We start from the raw sequence: 22,342 nt of genomic DNA, 5'->3' as shown, positions 1-22,342 counted from the left end.
TATGTCTACTGAATTCTGTAACAGTTTTCATCAAAAGAAAATCTAGGCAGCAACTGAACAACAATTTTATATTTCCCAGCATGAGCAGACATATTTAAGCCTTAATTTGATGCTGAGTGATTTAATCAGATGTGGTGGTGATTGGTGAATAGGGTTGGAGTAGATGGGAAATGTATTTTATTGCATATTCAAAATACAAACTTTATTGTGATACGTTTGAGTTACTATACTATGCCTGCTAAAAATGCACTTTAAAATACTTCAATTTAGATTATAAGATTGTATTGGTTAATCTTATCTCTGGTCTCTCTCTTGTCCCCAGTTACATATAACAGTTAACCCCTTAAGATCTGGAATGTTTCTTCTGGTGTCTTTTTTGTTGTTCCAAGGACTTGGCTTACAGGAAATTATTATCTGGGCTTTGCTAAAGCTGTAGGCTTTATGTTTGTTTTTATTTATCTGATGTGATTTTAATACACAATCAGAAATATTTGTAATTGTATAATGTTCTATGCTGTACCACAAATTGCCTCCTGGGGGACAGGTCTAAGGCTATCAAATTCAGTATCATCTGTCAGAATTCTCCTTAAAATACATATACAGAAAAATGCAGTTGATGATTTATTTTGTATTATGTTTGTATTTTAATTATATAATTATTTTTATTAATTGTGTAAATCATTGTGGTTATATGCACCTGAGCCTATTGTTATGAGCTTAGTATTCATTCAACAGGTGGTTATACTTTCAGATTTATTTGGGGCTTTTCATGCCTTGGATAGGACAATAGGCTGACAGGATATGGGGATATAGAGAGATAGGAAGTGACACGCAGCAAAGGCCATTGGGATCAGGACTCGAACCTTCAGGTTACATCGTAGTCTAGGACTGCTACGGCAGCGATCTGGGTCTTGATAATCAAACATTTATTAAGAAAATCAATAATTATGTATCTCTATTTTGGGCAAAAGGTATATCTATAAGCTTGGCTATATTCTTTTACTATTGACTGTCCATTTAATGATTTGATAATGAACCTGTTCAGTAAATATAGAATACCCTCTGAGTAACAATGATGGACAAGAGTTTTCTGTTTCACAAAAATGGTATATAGCACAGCAGCTGAGCAGAATTATAAGCTAGAGCAAAATAAGTGTAGACTAAATGTTTCTTTATTACAGAGCCTGCAGGGGGTGCAACATGAATACTATTTCAGTCGTCTACTGTATGGTGTACAGTATTTAATTTATGTTTGATTAGCCTATACTTTAAGCTACCGTAAGCTTAGAGTATAAGGTTGTAGCTAAGTCCATATGGTGTGGGCATCTGTAGGGCTATGGCTCTCTCTATATCTATATATATCTATATATATATATATAGCCTACAGATTTTGTGTAGGCTAGCTATATATATATATATATATATATAGCCTACACAAAATCTGATATGTTATTTATACACATTTATAGGCCTACTCCGAGTGTACAAAATGTAACCAAATGGACCCGTTTATACAGAGAGAGAGAGAGAGAGAGAGAGAGAGAGAGAGAGAGAGAGAGAGAGAGAGTAACATTAATTTAACACTGACTGGGACATTTACAATCTAAGCCCAAGGGGCTAATGAGCATCCTTACCGCCACCGCTCCTATAGCACAGGTATGGGAATCTCCAGACATTCCCAAGTCCCACCGCGTACCCCACCGTTGCCAGGATGAACTCCAGCCGTCGACCCCATGTCGCTCGTGGTGCCCCGACCCCCCCTACGCTGCTGGGGGTCGAATGGTCTAGGGACGATTTCAGAGCAATAATCCCCCTCTTGTCACTATAGGCTGCTTCACGGTGACTGGTGAATGGTATCTTCAAAGTCGATGTGTCGTTTTCAGCTCCGACTCCCATTGCAGCCTTTTGTAATAGACTAAATAATATATCGTATTTGCTTATCAAGGTAGCGTACACAATGTTGTGTAAGACAGTAAGACAAGATAAAATAGCTTAAGCTGACAAAACCGTTAAATCGAGAGATGCGTTTCACTAGTTATCATTCCCGACGATTCCCTACATTTAACATTTAATACGAATAATAGCCCCAGATACAGCCTCTTGGATAGCAACCCTAATAAACCTCCATGTGAAAACGACACACTTCCTTCCTCAAATACATGCAGACATGCTACTTAGGAAAACAACTGTTTTGTCATGTCATTGTGCCATAGAAGAAGAAGACCTATATGCATTTTGAGTAACCGGCGACCACTATCATGTGACCCGCAAACGCACGCTCTCAATCTATCACCTCCAGTCCTGATTTCGCATGTTATGTCACGTCTTTACCGGCGGCGACGGTGTCATGTTGTGTGTGGAGTGGACAGTCATTTCCCACTGTGGTGTCCACCCCACTGAGCGGGTCCACGCCGGGCCTTCTGATTGGCCACAGGATAATTCATTTGATTGGTGGGTGGGCGAGTAATTTTCCTTCACTATGATTTTTTTCTATGCCCTCCTTCCTTGGCTCCTTCATATTTTACTAATTTTGTAGGCTGAAGTCTACACATTAATTGCATCATGAACATAATGCAAAGGATAAACTAGTCATTTATTTCTGGTGACAAAATCACGTAGGCCTATGCAGTCTGACAATTTCAAATAGATTCACTGATTTCGACATGACAAAATCGTGACCTGGAGGACCAACCTTAATAACTTCTTTGTTCTTTTAACTCGTGGTCGTACGCTTTCACTAGTTTACTCTGCCATCTAGCGACAATAACGGTCGTGCCAGGAGAGTTCCGCTATCTATGACAGTAGTGCGCTCAAATGGGCAGTAGATGGAGCCAGTGGTTCGGCTCTGTGTGTACGGTTGTTTTCTTTGCTTCTAGTGTGCTCCCAGGTGCTGCAGTTCGATCCCTTCCGCTCTCCGTACAGGAATGTAGAATGCATTACGTCAGTTCTCCTGCCAACAGGAAAAGTTGGACAGAAGGAGTCGCTTTTCACTGTTGAGATTTTGACCGACGTGTGTTTTATTTTGTACTACTTTAACTAGCTGTCTGCGCCGTAGACATTATTGGATGGACGGTGAGGTAGAAATGAAACAATCAAATGCCCATCATCGTCCGATCGTTTGTATGAGAACTTTTTAAAAGGACACGCATATCGACGACGAAATCCAGCAATTAGATGGAGAAACTGGAAGGTGAGACATTTCATTTCTTTCCGTCTCTAAACTCAGGGTTTCCATTAGTCTGATGATGCGGGATATGGCCTTTGTTAGCGGCATAATTGACCATTGAATTGGAAGAGGGAGACATGTTTCTTTTGTTGATGTGATTCTACATTTAGCCTATCTAAAGTGGTTCTGCAGTGCAAGTCAAATTATCTTTGGCAAATTAACGTTACGGGGTAGCAGCCTAGCAGGCTAAAAGTGTTATGATATGATAATACATCAAATGGTTTATGATTATGACGTTAGATGTATTTGAGCATAGTAAACTTTAAAGGATGCATGATGGAAGAATGATACATCATGTGTGTTCCAGGTACAGATGGACATCGCTGTGCGGGTTGTGGGGACACAATTCAGGACTCGTTTCACAAGAAGGTTCTTCAAGACACCTGGCACAACGCCTGCTTTCAGTAAGTGTTCTACTTTATCAACCACTTTAATACTGTTTGCCTCCGAAATATTTGTTATTATTTTTCCTTAGAGAGTGCCTATGTATTTAGGGGGAACGTTTTGTTTCCGCTGAAAGAGGAAATGAATTGCATTGAAATGTAGACAATTGGTTCTGTTAGTCAACGTGCCACCCTTTTCTCGGGCATTCTGTTTTGTAAAGCGTGTGCTCTTATTAAGAGCCAAAAACACAGAGCCATATAGATACGGCCGTATCTATTTTACTGTAGGATACATTTTGTGCCTTTTGAACCAAATGCCCAAACTGAGGTGTTCTTATTCTGTTGCTGCCTGCCTGTCACATAGAGTATCAGTCTCACTCTCAGCTGGCCAGTCAAATAGTTCCTATATCTTGACGGACTTTGCTCGGGGATAAAAAAGAAGAAGAAAAGTCAAAGGTTTAATGATTATACGACTGGTCTGGAGCTGACATGAGCTGTCCAGTAGCATCCTCATCATGACACATGACAGGACACTAATGCCATGAGATACTGTTGATGAACACAGAAATGTTATACATAAATAAAACACTTTTATATCATGCTAAAATAGCCTAAATGTACATTATATTATATATAATATTGGCTATATTGAAATGATTTTAAACGTATTCTGTATAACCGATGAAATCAATTTGTTCGAATAGGCTAACTGTTGCACCCCTACAAAATGTACTCATTTGTCAAGACTCATAACCTTCAAATATTTATTTCTGTCACTGACAATGTTCTTGAGTCATCTTATTTCTCAGACAGTGTGAGATAAGATGACTCCGTCAGACTCAAAATATCAGTTGTTTTCAGTTTTGGGGTATATGACACATCTAAACTGTACCAGTTCTGTTCTGTCACATCAATGCATGATTGATTGCATGTCACATAATGGTCATGAGGTTGGAGTAGAGGCTAGGGTCTTGACGGCTCTGTTAATGACAGTCTCCATGGTCACTCTGCAAAATTGAGGCTGACAGTTCCATGACAGTGGATAAAAAGAGAGTAGTTGGATCTGGGTGTAAAAAGAGAGGTTGGTTTGCCAATATTTTTAACGACAGGAATTTGGCTATGGGTTATTTGAGGCAATTCTGAGACTAAAGTTCATATAACATAGTCGTCCATACATTGTCTGTTTTTGAGTCCTATACACAGGTTTAATATTTGTCTTTAGTTCAATGTTTGTTTGAAGGGAATGAAGAATACATTTATGTCATGTGTAATTTATGTCATATTGTCTCTTTATTGTTAATGGCGTTTAATGTTTGTGTTTGCATCGTTTGCTTTACATCACCATTACATCACCTAATCAACATGAGTTAGACTTTAATATATTAGCGCCCCTCAATTCACACGGGTATGATTTCTTACAACTGAAACAGCTGCAACTTGTGAATTTTGAGAAGCCTAAATCTTTTTAGCAGTACCTTGTCCTTGCATAACCCCATATTTTATTCTCTTCTATAATTGGCTCCTTTTATAGCACTATAACTACGTCACATTTTCTTTCTTTTATTTTTTTCCCGTTTAAGTGCTGTATATAACTTGGACTACTGTGCTGTCTGTCAGCCAAGTGTGCTGCATTTCAGTCCACTGCAGCCAATCCCGCTGGCCTAAAATCACCTATCCTGACAGGTGTTAGAATACTAACATTCAGTAGTAATTTGACACTTTTCAGGTTTTTCTTTTACAGTGTTAATTTTGCACACAGAGAATGGAATTTCTGCATTCCATTTGGAGTACAAGACTGACTAAAACGGCTTCCTTGTAAATGCTACCCTGTGTTGCTATTGTCCATTGTCCACATCATGCCCTCCTTGTACTGGTACCTTCTGTATCATGCTTATAGGCTGATGTCATTCATGTTCCAATAAACCTGGCAGTGTCTTAGGGGCCTATAGGTAAGAGCAGACTGTACACTTCTCTGCTCACCACTGCTGCATTCCTAGACAGCGATTCAGAGATGTGGGTTCGACATCCCAGACACTGACTGCAGAATCCTTTGTTTTTCTCTCAAGAAAGCTGGCTCCCAGGTTGCTCCAAATAAGGATCAGAATTGGCAGAGAGCTGCTGCAGCAGTATACATCTTTAATTTATGATATTGGAATTCCACATTTTTGGCACTAGAGTATAGTAGTTCATATTATATATATATATATATATATATATATATATATATATATATATATATATAAATCATTATTTTTGGGGCTATGGAATCTGACTGGGATCTCTAGCCGCTGTCTAGACTTGGCTTATGCGCGCGCACACACACACACACACACACATATACACACACACACAGCAACAGAACCCACAGATTGCAATTAACAATTTAATTGTTTTTGTCGTTGAACACTGAAGCATGTGAACAAAAAAAAATCTGTTTAGCTATTAGTCTTTGAGGATTAGACGATGATGTAATAATTGTGACAGGCCTATTTAGAGCGTATTTTATGAGCGAGAGAGTGCTTTGGATATCCTCTCCAAAGCACTAGCATGCATTGCAGTTTGATAAGTGAAATGTTTGAATCCAGATTTTTTTTGCGCACACACAGCTTAGCTGAAACAGCATAAACAACAACTTCTCATGGTTGTGGGCGGCAACGATTCCACGTCGGGTTTTAATTCTGTGGCTCTCTCCGTATATGCGTGCGCCCACACACACACAGAGAGAGCACACATGGTCAAATGTTTGTGCTGCTGCATAGATTCCGACGCCGTTTATCAACATTATTCAAGTGAGATGCGTTGGTTGGACTATTTAAAAACAATATGAGGCTAATATAGCTACCAATATGTATGACAGTTGGGTTTTCCCAAGGAATAAGTATGACACCTGAATTCTCCCCCAGAATAAAGGTTATATCCATCTATCGATACAGACCGTCTGTCTTCACAGACACAGCTGTCCTGTGCTTTCATTGGCTGTAATACGGACCTTCTCGGGGTGCAGTCGCAAACCCATAGGCGTTCATATGTCCTGTCGGCGAGAGAGCCACATATAAAACCTGCTAGATATTCAGAAACGCTCAGGAAGGCATCGGCGAGCGTTTATCGACGCTTCTCGCAAAGCCTTTCACACACAGCGACAAAACCTCTGCGATCAAAGCCAGATCTTGCGTCAGATTGGGGGGGGGGGTTTGTCGGCGGGTGCTAAAAAAGCTCCCAGACAGCATAATCGGAGCAAATATCGTGCAGTGTGTAGGGGCCATTACTGACGCCACATGCCAACAGGATTAAATCACCAGCTCTCCTGTCCAAAACCTAAACTATGCATATCGAGCTCATAACCCAAATGTAGTTTGGCTGCGCACATGGGGTATGCTCTCGTACATCTGAGTCATGGCAGTGTTTTGCGTTAATTTTTTTTGTATTTGTTTGTGTGTATGCGTGTATACATACAAATACATACATACATACATACAGTGATATATATACATACATATAGTATAAGTAGTCTTAAATTCAATATCCAACATGTGTTCATACATGTTAACGATCACACACACTTTGTAGACGCACACCGTTTTGATTCGTGGTGAAAAGTCAAACACTCCCTCTCTGTCTTCCAAGGCCAGTACCATAGACCCTCCCAGACCAGTTTGTTACTACTATACTCCAACACAGGAATTCATTCCCCTTGGAATGTGGATCCGAGGAAATGAGTGATGTTTACCTTGATGTTTGTGTAGGCAGGACTTGCATTGTTAGGATAACCACCTGAGTTTGGTGTGCCCCCCCCCCAACACACACACAAACTGACCAGTTCCTATGTTACAGGCTGGAGGAAGTCATGCACTTTAAGATCTGTCAGATGTTGTTTTGTTTTGTTGTGTAATACCTCTGGGCATTTACTATACTTGTCAGTAAATTGTTCTTGTTCAAGGATGGGATGCACTCTGAAAGGGTCCCTGCCAAGGATGCTCTGATGCTCAATTTTCAAAACTTAGGTGAAAGTTTAATGTTTGAGAACATTCAACTTTTTAGTTAACAAATACAAATAAGCACAGTGAAATACCTTTTTGATAGATAAAGTATATAAACTTCTTTATGAAAAGTAGTATAAAAGTATAAAATACAGACAAACATACATTTATTTTATTTAACACTTAAACCCTGTTTTACATCTAAAAGCTCACAATGCATCGGATTTGGGGTGCCAGGTTGAAACTTGAAAGTGGATAAAAATCGGATTGGATAAAATGCTGATTCCAATGTCGTCAATTTAAATAACCAATATATTGGCCAAACCAATATATCGGTTGGCCTCTAATACAAATACCATGACTGCTGATGTTAATGAAATCAAACACTGCTGTGTGTACCCAAAGATCGTTGTACCACAGACCATAACTTCCTGCCTATTCTCATGTCCTTCCAACTATATCAATAGAGAAAGGCACATGTGGTCTGTCCACATGTTGCCACTGCCAAGGAGCTTTTTAATCTCTGGGATCATCTGTTCCAATGTTTAAAACCCTAGATAAACTATAGCCTACCTGCTGCACTGCAGAGACCACTACAATGCATGGGTCTGAGTGTTTTCGGAGTGTTCACATAATACAATAAAGGTTCAACGTTCACTTTATTTGTCATTTCATATGTTTGCACATATAAAACCTAAATCGTACTCAGGACCAGCAGTATATATTTAAAACCTATCAATAAAAAGAATAAGCGTAAAAAAGTGCAGTGCATTAAAACTGAGCAGCATATTAAAAAATATATTAAAAACAGCTAAAGTGCATTTTATTTGACTTAAGAGTTCAGTAGCCTGACAGTCCCCGGATAGAAGCTGCGTTTGAGCCTTTCAGTCCTGGCTTTGATGGAGCGCAGCCTCCTACCCGAGGGGAGCGGGGCAAACCGTTCATGGGCTGGGTGAGTGGGGTCCTCCATAATGCATCCTCCTACCCGAGGGGAGCGGGGCAAACAGTTCATGGGCTGGGTGAGTGGGGTCCTCCATAATGCATCCTCCTACCCGAGGGGAGCGGGGTAAACAGTTCATGGGCTGGGTGAGTGGGGTCCTCCATAATGCAGCCTCCTACCCGAGGCGTGATCAATGCCATTTGGCTATTATGAGTGGCAAAAGAGCATTGTCCACGCCGCCAGGTCTTAAGACCTGGTACTTAAGACACGCAAAATACAGCCCCATGGGTTCAAATCCACTGATATGCATCTGGTTTGGCTGAGCGTCTATTCTAGTCTATACAAACCCATGTTTGGGGGAGAGGAGGGAGGTGCAAAGTGGATGCTAAGACCAAAAGTCCTAGTGTATTCTGCACTCTGTGCTATTACCACTGCCTATCGGATTTATTTAGCTGTGAATTGTATAACTGCAGCTTCAGGTAGTTCTTCCTGATATATGACCTAGGCAGTTCAGCAGCTTACAAGCAAGACCTAGCATGTCTCAGAAACAAGCTGCTTCTAATACATTTACCTTCATGAACGCAGACAAAGTACATGCTGTCATCCAAGAGAAAGGGCCTCCAGCTAATGTTCCACTCCTGTCTAACCTGGGAGGAGAAAGTATCATGTTCAGCAGTGATTGATGCTTTCTGCAGCACCATCTCCCTTCTTATTGTTGAAACCCTTTTACTAGTCTGTAATATAAGGTATGTTTGAAGAAAAATGAACTAAAACTAAAAAGTTTGGGCATAGATTTTGGCTTTTCCCCCCGTAAAAGTATTAGGAGTAGGATTTTTAAATGACTGGTTCACTCTTTTCCCTTTACTTCCTTTATTTCCTGCATAGGACAGTTATCAAGTGTATTGTTTTCCTCTCTACAGGTGTTCTGTGTGCTGTGACCACCTGACTAACTGGTACTATGAGAAGGATGGCAAGCTATACTGCCGCAAACACTACTGGGAGAAGTTTGGGGAGATCTGTCATGGCTGTTCTCTGCTAATGACGGGTCCTGCCATGGTGAGTTTAATTGATTGTTTGAAAATTGTATTCAAAGTATGTAGAATGGGTACATTTCAACGAAAGTACAGGTCAATACAAAAACTGCTACGAGGATAAAAACCAGAGACTTGTTTACATCAGGGTCCTCCATTTTCAATTCATCAGAACATTTAAAGATGTACAAATATGCACTCCATACTGTACACACAAAATGTGTACAGTATGGAAAAAAGGGGGAGGAGAGGGGGACTTGTAGCTTGTAAAAAAGTGCTCTTTTGAGAGCTGTTTTAAAGGAGTCTAGGGATTCACATTTCTTAATGGCTATTGGTAGGGCGTTCCACATTTTAGTGGCATAGGAGCGAAATTAAAGTCTGTTGTAAATGTACATTCTGACTTAATGCCTTTTGCACAACGACTATTACTTATTCATGCCTTTTACCTGTTTCAGTTCCTGTTCTAATAAACATTGGCCTAAAATGCTAACCATGTTAAGTGCATGACTAGGTTACAATACACAGTCAAATCCTGTGTTAATTTAGCCATTGAAGAAAGTTTCAAGAGTTTCAAGTCTCTTACAGCTTAATTATTATATCAACACACTATACACACATGACTTTATTGTGTAGGCCTTTGGTCCCAAACCGTGTGCCATGAGACAAGTCTAGGTGTGCCTTGGAATTCTTTCGACAACCCCACATTAGTGCAATATATACAACTTTACAAAAAGTAATAAACTATCTTTTAATTTACTATAATTATTTTTACTGAGTATTTTGTGTGTACTCATTTCCCAATACAGAGGTAAATTCCATACCCTAAAACAAATGTAACAGTATGATATGGATCTCGGGTCCACATGAGAGCAGCCAGCGACTGGGAGGCGGCCTTTTTTCCGACAGCATTCTAGCCGACGGGGCAATGGTCCGATTCGCAGCGGGGGGGACATTCGCTGCGATGCGAAAAAGCGATGGTCCGACATGCGCTGTTCCCGTGCTTGCGGTTAGGGTTAGGTTAGGATTGAGGTTTCGGATCAATATGCTGTCGGGAAAAAAGACCTGCACCCCCAGCGACCAGCCTGTGATGTTATCCTGTGATGTTATCTCATGGCACACTGTTTGGGACCAAAGGCCTACAGGCACAATTGATTTCCATCCATTATGCAATGAAAGTTAATTATTGTATTTGAAAAAGTATAAAACGTGAAAAAACATTGTATATCGTATTGGTACTTATGTGGCCTACTGGCAGTGTGCACAAGAAATTTGGTGCTTATTGGTTCAGTGGTTTGCAAGATTATCTCCAGAGGAGTCGACACAGACAGACAACATAGACACACAAACCAACCCTTTTATATAGAGAGCTAGCCTTTTGCAGAGCCACACCCTGAAAATACTTCTTCCCGGAGTCCCTATTTTCGGCATGTCATATTAGGCTCAAAGACGTTGTGAGGTTGTAGATTATAGGCTATTTTTGCTGTGTTTTTGTGGTACAATTTATTATTTGGCATGTGGAGGCATCCACAATTTGCACATTTGTCAGCTTTTGGCAGGATTAATCAGAAATATATAAGCTACATCATTAGTGCATTCATGAATTTTATTTTTAGGTTTTTTAGGGGGTGTGATGGGTGCCTGTACTTGAAACGGCACAAATAAACTATAAAAACAAGTTACTGTACAGTTAGGCCCTCATTTATCAATTGAGTGTCAAATCTGCCCCAAATTCAAGTGTCGGTTTTGTAGTACACTCACGTCACCACGGCATTTAAAAAGTGATCGCAAACAGCTCATCCTTCCTTAATTTCATTCCTAGCATTGATAAATGTGACGGCTGAAATCAATCTGGCACGCCCTATGAAATCAAGCCTCGCCCTCATTTTTGTGACATGAACAACTGCAATACGACCACACAACGTATGGAAACCATGGTTACATGATGGAAAAGCCAATAAAAAAGTTTCCCCAGCTTGCCTTGCTGCCCGCCGCAACCGACAGCTCCCGACCTGATGTGATTTTTGTCCTGGTTCAAGTTCAAGGTTTTGCGGAAATGATAAATGGCGACAATTGCGGTAATTCCGGCGTGCACCCATATTTTGGCATATGCCGCGTTGATAAATGAGGGCCATACTGTAGAAATTCTGTCACTAGGCAGCCACTAGCCTTCTGCCCAGAGAGAGACAGTACATAGATACTGTCCCCCCCAGTCCCTGATAACAGCTGTGTCTCTGCATCCTTTCACCTTTTTTTCGTTTGAACTCTAGTCGCTATTAGTAAAAAAGAAAAGTGATTTATTATATTATTTTGCACATAATATGAATACATGTGTGAGTTTTTTTTACTTACCATTGATGTGTCATGGGCACAAAAAGTTTGAAATCCACTGGTATAGGGAGGCTGTACTATAAGGTTAGGTTCTGTACTAATCTGTAGTGCTGTGCTTTAATATGTGTCATTGATTGCATGTATTCATGAAGACATTGCCAATGTTTCCCTTCAACTCAACATACCAGACCCCCTAGAAAGAGTGGGTCAAAGTTCTCCATGTTCCAGTTCCTCCCCAGTGATTGAGATCAATGCTAACTAACATTCATAAAAATATCATGCAGGCTGGTTTTGTGGTGATTACATAGACTGATGAGCGATGCTGTACACTGAACTGCTGTGGAACAAAGCAGCTTGGGCCTTTGTCCTCATATGTGTATTAGCTACCCCCCCTGCTTGCCTCCAGGCCTGCTCTGTTCTCTTTACAGAAGTCCTTCACACACAGTTCATTTCTACAAGTATAGACTGGACCTAGTGGGGACCTGGAGAGGGAAGAACAGTTAGAAGTTCACAAGTTGGTTTGGAGGGCTTCCATTACCTAGCTTAAGTCCACCACAGTGGGATGGCTGTGTAGACGCAGTACTAGCTCATATTATTACAGGAAAATGGCTATTTTCATTTTTGGTAAATTTCCTTTGTATTGTTTATATGTTTCACTATAATTGAGCATTTTCTAGTTGATGACACACAAGTGGGATAAATAAAAGCTGTGAGTTTCAACAAACTAATGTTCCTTTAAACTCATTGATTTTATTCGGGATCCTTTCACTAGTTGTCACTTCATAGCTTTTCCTTTACATTAACAGGAAAATCTGCGTCCTCACTTTTATCTTCAATATGTACTTTGCTCAGCCAATCAAATCATCGCCATGGGGGTGATCAGCCAATCACAAGCCGTTTTTTGTGTTTTTACACAAACCCAGAAAGCTGGGCATAGGAGGGGCTAGCGCCCCTCAAAAATAAAGGAGCTGCTCTGTTCAACGGCTGACATGAAGGTTTGTCAATGAGACGAGAGATATTTAATGAAGACTGAAATAGAACAGAGTTTAATGAATAACAGAAGGAGGCACTGATCCACAAACATTGGGTTATGCATTAAACGGTAGTGCAGGAGAGTTTTAATAAAGTTACAATGATCGGCAAAACAACTAACAATACTACAGCTAACAAAAAGGGAAGTTTAGAATGCTTAAGCGTTGAGTGTTGGTGTTAATTAATGCATTTATTTCTTTATTTCATATTTTACTTTAATATGGTCCCCATACACCGTTTGAGAGGCATTAAAATAAAATGTTACATATTTTTCATTATTTTGTATCTATGAAGTTTAAACAAAATAGTAAAGGTTGATGGTATTATCCCTCACTGGTCACATGCAGGGTTATTTTTCTTTAGTTAGTTTAGTTTAACTCATTTTGCTTTAACTGGTCTAATGTGGAGTCTAAACCGAAGGGTTCCGTGCCACCAAACTAAACACATAATGAACCTCTTTCTGTTTAGTCTTGGCTTCTACTACTAATCTCGCTTTACTAGTCCATGTAGCCAAGTATTTTGGCAGGCTTGAGTTGGCAGCCACTTACCAAGCAACAGAACCATCAGGGGCCCTCAGCTGGGACAAGCCATGCAAAGCTATTTCTGCTAGTTGTGAGTGCTGTGGCGTTCCAAAGGCTTCTACTGTGCAGATTGTACTGAAGCAAACAGTGTTTTATTCCACTTTGGGAATTTATTTTTAGTGGGTGCTGTGACATTTTACTGTTCTCTGTCACATTGTAAATTGTCTGTTAATCATCTATGTACTGTAAATGGTCTACGGTATGTTAAAATAAAACTGCTTTGATAATCAAAGTTTTTTTTCTGCTTAGAGGGGAAAATGTACAGCAACAAACTCTAGTATAGTATATACTGTATATATTAAGAAAAACACCCCATTCTTTAAAAAAGAGGCATGCGTTTTCACACCTAGTGAAAACGGCAGTATTCCTTCCCTGTTTCCCAACATTGCCACTAGTGTGCGTGGGCATGTTGAAGCTTGTTGTGACTGGGGTCAGTGATGTTGTTCTTGCCTTGCAGCCAGGGAGTCACAGCCAGACTACTTGAAGGTTGCACTCATTTGGCTTACATCACCCAATGCTTACCGTAGTAGCAGTAGGGAATCCTTTCTCGGCACTCTGATTCACAGTCCACATGGGGGGGGGAGTTCTCATTCATTTAATTTCCCCTCATTAGATTCTGTGTTTCAAAGTAATTCCTGCAGTATCTACCTTTGAGTATGTCTTCTAATGTACCACTTGAAGGGCATCTATCTATCAAAATATAGTTCTGTCTAGTTCAAATAATCTCTAAATCTCTCTAAATATTAAGCTTGGTGCATGACGTATTAGTGTGTATTGTAGACTAATAAGGACTTGTCTGCATTGTAGACTAATTAAGTGAAATGAATCTAGCGTCGCTTTTTCACAAACATGGCTGACGTAATTCCGTAATCACTTATTTTGTGTTTCAATGTTGCCTATAATATGGTACAGGTGTCCATTGACATATCTTTCTGTTTTTGTTACCAGACACAACTATAAGCCTTGGTTAGCTAGTTAGAATTGTGTTACCCTCGAGCAAATCACTTTGACAAATGAAATCTATACCCTACTGTTAAGTTGAAGCAGAAGTACATCAGCCGTGTTTGTGAGACAGATCAGAGCTCCCCACCTGGTAGAGAGTACGAAACGGTATGAAGGCTAAGATCTTGCTGTACTGTATTTCATTCTCTCCCTCTCTCTGTCCTGCCTTTCATTTCACAGTCAAATAAAGCCACATGCCAAAACAGTCTATCATTTAGCATTATGTGTGCATGAATTTGCCTGCCACATTGCTCTTTGATACCTAGAGAGGAGATGTTGCATGCAAGATGTCATCTTGCATGCGAGGGAGAGAGAAAGAACAGCTGGTTGGGAGTGTAAGATAACTCATAGAAAGGGAAAGGGTCATTAACTGTCATTAAGGCGGTGTGTTCCCAGTGCGTTCGTGAGAACATGATCGGGGAGAGTGTGAGCTGGCAAATGGCAATGGGAGGTGTGACGAGAACATTGGAGCAGTGAGTTGCCTAGGACTGTATAGGTAGTGACATCATAGCAGATTCCAGACAGGTGGAGAGGTAAGCAGGTGTTACTGAATGTGTCATACTCAACGAGAAGAGGAGGGTTGCATGCACCACTGTATATCATAACCCACTTCTCCTCCCAAATAGCAGAGCTCGGTGCCGCACAGAATGCTCACCTTCGACATAGTACCGCGTCCTTCTCTGAGGATACACCCTGACTGTAACATGAAGGTCAATCCAATGCATTTGTCCTCCCAGGTGGCTGGAGAATACAAGTATCACCCAGAGTGCTTTGTGTGTCTAAGCTGCAAGGTGGTGATTGAGGACAGGGATACATACGCCTTGGTGGAACATTCCAAACTGTACTGGTAAGACCTTTTATTATTATTATTAATACTAATAAAATGTTTTTCTTGCTGCAGATGTGTTTAGGCATTCAACAGAATCTTACATGTTTGAATCCTTATACCATTCCTGGGGTATTTGTTTGGTGAAGGAACTGATGAAATACAAATGCAGATACTGTACCGTACATTAAAGATTAATAGTTAAGAGGACATGGTCTCTATAGTAACTAGTTCTCGGAGGAGCAGTGAGCTCTGCATCTTATAGTCTCATCAGCAATTACCAATAGTTTTTAACTTAGATCATAAGTTGTAGCCTTAATATTATTGCACTTTTGTTGTAATGCATAATCATTTGAATGAGTGGACATTAGCTCAATTATTACACCGTGGTAATATTCAGTTACTTTTCATTTGGGACCATAGATTACTAACACCTACACAAGTAGTGATTCACACTCTCTTCACTTGTGTGCAGCGGAAAATGCTACAAGCAGGATGTTCTCACACCCATGTTGGAGAAGTGTTCATCTGACTCGGTCCTAGACTCCCTTCCACACACAGTAACTCTCATCTCCATGCCTTCTGCTGCCAATGGCAAGAGGGGGTTTTCCGTCAAAGTGGTGAGGGACGTGACCAGCGGCTCAGCCAGTGTCCAAGTCAAAGAGTAAGTGTTGCACTGCAGAGACCGTATGCGTAATGCAGAATTACGTGACACTGATTATAGGCTTTCTAAATAACAGGATGCAAGTGTGTCGGTCTCACTGAATACATTGCATTATGCTTGTAATTGATTCCTTAAAACTTGTTGATGCAACCTTTACCAGCTCAAATATATGCACACTGTCATTGATCGCAGACACTGTCCTATGTTGTTAATGTCTGTAGTTACTGGCCGAATAACAGACATGAGCTTCTTTGAAAACAATTAAGATTAACAACCCATTATATTCTTTATGTGCATAAAATACAACTACTGGTGCTGTGTTTCTCCAGGGTTCGGGGGATGCTTATAAGTCCAGAGATTCGGAATGCGATTCACGTTGGAGACAGGATTCTGGAGATCAATGGCCTTCCAGTGGGAGCCTTGATGGAGGAGGAGGTGAGTTTGTACCTCAGCATGTGAAACGCCCTATGTTTATGAATGTTCATGTTGTATGAATAAACATATTGTAATCCATAAACTGTTACTAAAGTATATTACAGTACATGTCATGAGATCCTGTTGAGATTCCACACGTTCCTCCATCATTTACACATTCTTTAGCAGGGAGAGTAGGGTATCTGGCATGGCTCCAGTAGCTCGTTCTCATAACCTCACCATAGCATACATTCCATTTCTGCCTTCATTCACTTCTTAAAAACTTTCCTTCCCACCTATCCTGTTTCCCCTGAGGTGCATTCCAATAATAATTTCTCTGCTGCAGTGAAATGTAATTAGAATTCTTAAGCTACGAGAGTCCTGTTGTACAACTGAATTTGATAACTAACCTAACCTACGACGTGCCAGTCTTATTTTACAGTTATGCCCATTATGACATTTTGTTCAAAAAGATGCTTCACTTTCTTTGGCCATGTTCAGGTTGATGACCTTATCCATCAAACTAGCCATACACTGCACCTGCTGATAGAGTATGATCCAGTGAGGCAGCGTTTGGACAGGCTCAGGCTGGGATCCTCTCAGAACCAGATGGGAGTTCCCGCCACCTCACGCATGCGCCTTTCTTCACCCTCCGATGCTGTTCTAGAGAGGACAGATGTGACTGATGATGGCACTCTGAAGCGAAGATCATTAAGGTACATTACAGTTGGCCAAGCAGCCAACACAACATGATGCTTATAGAACAAAAAATATAATGATTGTGATGGACATAATTTTTCAGTTTAGGAATCAAAGGTTTTGCCTTTGTGTGTTTTATACCGAATTGCTTACCACACTGTTCTCCATTATAGGCGCAGTAGCAGCATATGTAAGTCGCCAGGGCCAGCTTCTCCAAAAGAGCACCCTAGTCTCACACGGGATATTGGGCGCTCTGAATCCTTGCGATCCTCCAATAGCTGCTCTCATCGCATATTTCGGCCCTGTGACCTCATCCATGGTGAAGTGCTTGGAAAAGGCTTCTTTGGACAGGCCATCAAGGTTAGCATCTAACTGACCACATCCTGCCATCCAAGAGTTTGCACTGTTTTTACATCAGTTTTGTTTCTATTTATCATTCATACCAATGCGATATCTGTAGTTTACTGCTTCTCATGTCTGTACTTCAACTTTGCATTTGGTTTGTGTGCACCCCAAAAGGTGACCCACAAAGCCACAGGAGAAGTCATGGTGATGAAGGAGCTAATCCGTTGTGATGAGGAGACCCAGAAAACCTTCTTGAAAGAGGTAAAGGAGGTCTAGATTTACTAGCAAAGCTATCAGCTATGATTTATTATACCAACAACTGTATAAATATTCTACGTTTTGCCTCTATGTACATTTTATTTTATACAAGGTTTTATTCTAGTCCTCAACGGATTTGTTTATGCACAAAAGCTATTTCAGCAGGGTAGAACTTGGATTCCATTCATTACCTTCTTGAAATGGCAATAGTTGCATGATCTTTTCTAACACTCCTTCTCTGTCACTCTCTCAATTGCTCCTTAGGTCAAGGTAATGCGGTGCCTGGAGCATACCCATGTTTTGAAGTTCATCGGTGTGCTATATAAGGACAAGAGACTGAATTTGATAACCGAATTTATTGAGGGAGGCACGTTGAAGGATTTCATTAGAGATACGGTGCGTTAAGCTAGTTGATTCACTTAACTCCCTCCCTTTCTTGTCCCACAGCACAGTACCAAAATAAACGTTAGTGGCCATTGAATGTACTGTGTTGTACTTGGTCCTGTGTGGGATGGAGCTGCCCTCGAGTAAACTCTACTAAGATAAAGGGCTCTTGACTCTATAGTGGGCTGGCTGGCTGGCATGTGAACTGGCAGAGCTGTGGAATGAGGGTAGAAAGTGTTCCCAGGTGAAAATTCCACACCTCCTCCCACCACTGACTCAAGAGTTCAGGACACCATATGGTCTAGAATTCCTTTTCCTTTTTTTACTGTTTTGATCATTTAACAACAAAACCTTTAACAATGGTTATATAGCTCCGGCTTTGTATATGAATGTTGTAACAGTGATCAGTTTCTTTCACCATTTGAGTAGCATCTATTATTCATTTATCCTTTTGTTTTCTTCCATGGGGCCTAACAGGACCCGTTTCCATGGGAGCAGAGGGTGAGCTTTGCAAGGAGCATTGCTTCTGGAATGGTGAGTTGGCCTCTTGCAAACTACCAAGACATTAACATTCATGAAAAGAAAAGCATACGGTATCCTTTTAGCTCTTGTGGGCAGCTGTATTGCATAATACAAAATCGGTGTACTCAATCAGTACTGACGCATATTTACTTACATCAAAGGTTTATTGCAGATTATATCATTACTCTTTAAATGCCTTTTTATGCATTTTAATTGCCTCTGTGAATGAAATAGGCCATGCAAATAAACGTTAGTGTTACCTACAGTATTTATTGCAAACTATAACTGTATAATCTTTGTTTTCAGGCTTACCTTCATTCAATGAGCATCATACACAGAGATCTGAATTCTTATAATTGCCTGGTTAAACTGGTAGGTAACAATCAGTAATACTGTATGCTTCTTAACCCTGATCTATATGAAAATAGACAATCTACAAGCTTGTGAGCTTGTAGATCTGCTATTCTCGCTGCCCAAGACTGTCTATACAAGAGCAAGAGTCTAAATTAAAATGTTCAAGATCTTGGATTTTGTCACGAATCCCTCAGTTTATGCCTTTTTATATTAAGAACTTTACTCCAGCAATGCCTTCAGCTAAATAATTAGGTATTTTATGGTTCTACCTTTTTTTACACATGCATTATCAGCCTTGGTTTGTTTGACCCACTTTTCCCACAATCGATTGCACCTTATAAATATATTCATGTGTTCAACAGGACAACACAGTGGTGGTTGCTGACTTTGGACTTTCCAGGCTCATAGTAGAGGATAAAGTTAAACCCCCATCTGAAAAGCCTACCTCTAAGAAGAGAGTCTTTAGACGCATTGACCGCAAGAAGCGCTATACTGTAGTGGGGAACCCTTACTGGATGGCTCCAGAGATGCTCAATGGTGAGCAACGCATGCCAGAATAATACACAGGATACTCCAAAAACTCAACAACGTTCATTATATTTTTATTGTGGTGTCTCTGGCACCTGAATATCCCCTGCAGGATTAATAAAGGTATTTTATCTATCTCAGGTAAACGCTATGATGAGAAGGTGGACATTTTCTCCTATGGGATTGTGCTTTGCGAGGTAAGACCATTGTTATACATTAGGACATCTACTGTGTATACAAACAAGCAAAGCATGGGTTGACTATTATGTCCATGGTCCTGTGTTTCAGATTATCGGGCAGGTGTCTGCAGACCCAGAGTGCCTTCCCAGGACGATGGACTTTGGCCTGAATGTTGACAAATTTTTGGAAAAGTTCCTCCCAGATGACTGCCCACCAGCTTTCTTTCCATTGGCTGTGGCCTGTTGTGATCTCATACCAGAGAACCGGTGGGTCCTCAGTGTTACTGAACACCCAAGTCACAAAAATGTTGGGGGTGGATGGATAGTACTGGATAGTCAGTTGTCGGATGGTGTTGTTAACGGAATCACTATTACGTCTCTTGGTGCTCATTATCCCATCTTTAATCACATAAAAACACATGAACTTGTCTAACAATACATTTAAGTACTAAGTTACTAACATACACAGTATAAACTCAACCAGGTGCAAGCTACAGCCTCCAACCAATGAAAATATGTTGATCATGGGTAGAGGCAGAATATCCACTAGTTTTGACTATTTAGTTTGAACAGTTTTCTTCTGTTTTTGTGTCTGGTTGATTACAGGTTAAACAAATGTGAAATAAGCCAAAAAGTGGAATAAGATGGCTATTAATTTAGGGGAAGGTAACATGTTAGGAGAAATTCAGGTTGTAAAGCAGGCTACATGTGGGAAAATTCTCCAGCTTCACCCTGTGTGACATTATCCAGGCTTTTTTGTAGACTCTGTAGAACCAGTGAAAAAACAACCTTCAGATACAATCTCAGTCCTGCATGTGCAAGGGGAACGCCTCCACCGCCAGATTGCTTCCTCATGTTCTCTCTCACCTCATTCAGCCTGGGTTTAACCTCTAACCCCCCCATGTGTTCATCCCCCAGGCCACCCTTCCAGAAACTGGAGGACTGTTTCGAAGCTCTGGCCTTCAACCAGGAAATGGGCATCCCCCTGCCTGCTGGACTGGATGAACTGCACCAAAGTCTGTGTCGACTTCACGGCCGCAAAATCGGTTCATTGTCTCGGAGCTCAGACCCGGCAACAACAACAGTAGCTTCTCCAGATGGATCTAGTGTTACTGGCAATGGTACCTAGCACCAGTGCCTCTTTGGCCTGTTTGAACTGCTGCATCTACAGTATACAGTCGATGGGGAGAAGAGAAAAAGAAAGAACTATGACGTTATGGAAACTGGATCACCTGAGGTAGCTGGACCAGTCTCCTTCCTATGCTAGAGGCCTGCATTGTGATGAAACAAGGAAGGAGCTGCATTTCAAGAAGAAAAAAAAATCTAGTTTAGTTTTTCTGTTACAGTAGGTCACATGATGAACACGCACCAGGAAATGCAGGGTTTTGTTTTATGTTTATCGTGTGTTACAGAAACATTTGAAATTGTTTGAGGCCCTGTGCCTGACAAAGGAGGAGTCCTAATCTCGTGGACGATCTTTGGTCTATATTTAATACAAGCCTCCTTGTGAAAGTGGATTTGTTTCACGTGGCTTGTTTCTATCTTTCCATTTGGCTCTGGAGTTATTGTCTGCTATGTGTGGAATGCAGAGACCAGTCCTTGCCCACGAGAAGCCTCACTTCACCACGACAGCAAAGAAAACAGATTTGTGAATCAACCTGGCTGATTGACATGTCACAGTAAATAGATTTAGAGGAAACTTTATTTACCGTCTTGTGTAGAATTGGAAGCCAAACGCTAAGTAGCCCCCAAGTCAACACACCTAGGTTCAGAGAGGTGTGAAGTAAGAATGTTATGATTTTATTGACCAAGGAGAAACTTATATTTCATGCTACCTTTAAATGTTGTGTAACAATTTTTCTTATTTAAAAAAAAATATATATATAGTGAATTTTCTACCTAGAGACCACTGATTTACTACACGTGTTGGTCGAGTATGTAGTGCTGTATGTTATTTTGTAAATCATAATTAGGTTTAACGTGACAGATCTATGGTTCTTTAGATGATTGGCTTATTCATTTTTCATATTTTAAACCATTGACTGCGCACAGTTGTGATTAGTCTTCCTGTTTTCTTATTTTGGTAACTGACTAGCTTGTTTTCAATGAAAATTGCAGTTGGTCTAATTGTACATCACACATACAGGGGAGTGTTAAATTGCTGCTCTTCATTCATGTGATCCTGCTTTGTGTTCAACAGGGCTGAGCTTTCAAAGACATTGCAACTTATTAAAATGGTTACTTGTACAGACAACTGGATTTGTATATTTTTCTTATTAAGAACTGTATAGAAATATGTATATATTCTGGCTCTAATTGGATGTCCTTTCTAATGGGAATCATGGATTTGTAGATTTTAAGACATTTTGTATAATAAAGATGTAAAAGGTTTTTCTTTTTTGCTAGCATTATCTAAGGTACTGACAACTACTACTATTAATTGTATCACTGTAGTGTTTCATAAATAAAGATTAATTTAAAAAAATTGTCTTCCTGCAATATTACCTGTAATATGGTATATTCTCATATCTGTATAAATCACACCTGTGTAAAGTGAGGGGCGCCCTCTGTATATCGGCCACATGGCAGCTTACATTGTCATTTAGTGCCATGGCCTAAACCAGTGATACTCAACCTCAGGCCCGCAGGCCACATCAGGCCCGCGGGAC

At 40.5% G+C, this 22,342-nt stretch overlaps 2 protein-coding genes across 4 annotated transcripts in view; one reads left to right on the top strand and one right to left on the bottom strand.

Annotated features, from left to right (window-relative positions):
* The window catches only part of LOC308317192 (sodium- and chloride-dependent GABA transporter ine), a 30,099-nt gene extending 27,770 nt beyond the window's left edge, over positions 1–2,329 (bottom strand). For both annotated transcript variants that reach the window (XM_080766046.1, XM_080766047.1), the window contains exon 1: positions 1,635–2,329. In XM_080766046.1, the coding sequence (XP_080622172.1) occupies positions 1,635–1,896 (262 nt within the window). In that variant the 5' untranslated portion in view covers positions 1,897–2,329. The remainder of the gene's footprint in view (positions 1–1,634) is intronic.
* A 636-nt stretch (positions 2,330–2,965) lies between these two features.
* On the top strand, positions 2,966–22,140 carry limk2 (LIM domain kinase 2). 2 transcript variants are annotated; one of them, XM_080765296.1, is made up of 16 exons: positions 2,966–3,190; positions 3,540–3,630; positions 9,447–9,582; positions 15,238–15,347; positions 15,802–15,990; positions 16,320–16,425; positions 16,906–17,120; positions 17,277–17,463; positions 17,623–17,709; positions 17,971–18,102; positions 18,568–18,624; positions 18,919–18,984; positions 19,329–19,503; positions 19,636–19,691; positions 19,783–19,940; positions 20,592–22,140. In XM_080765296.1, exons 1-16 carry the CDS (start codon positions 3,175–3,177, stop codon positions 20,800–20,802), a joined length of 1,992 nt encoding a protein of 663 aa, XP_080621422.1. In that variant the 5' UTR covers positions 2,966–3,174; the 3' UTR covers positions 20,803–22,140. The 2 variants fall into 2 exon arrangements, with proteins under 2 accessions (XP_080621422.1, XP_080621421.1); XM_080765295.1 differs by having other exon boundaries at positions 3,534–3,630; positions 20,592–22,139.
* The last annotated feature ends 202 nt before the right edge of the window (positions 22,141–22,342 follow it).

Source organism: Protomyctophum bolini, assembly GCF_963924005.1.
Source record: "Protomyctophum bolini genome assembly, chromosome: 6".
Lineage (NCBI taxonomy): Eukaryota > Metazoa > Chordata > Actinopteri > Myctophiformes > Myctophidae > Protomyctophum > Protomyctophum bolini.
This window is presented reverse-complemented; position numbering and strand designations above follow the sequence as displayed.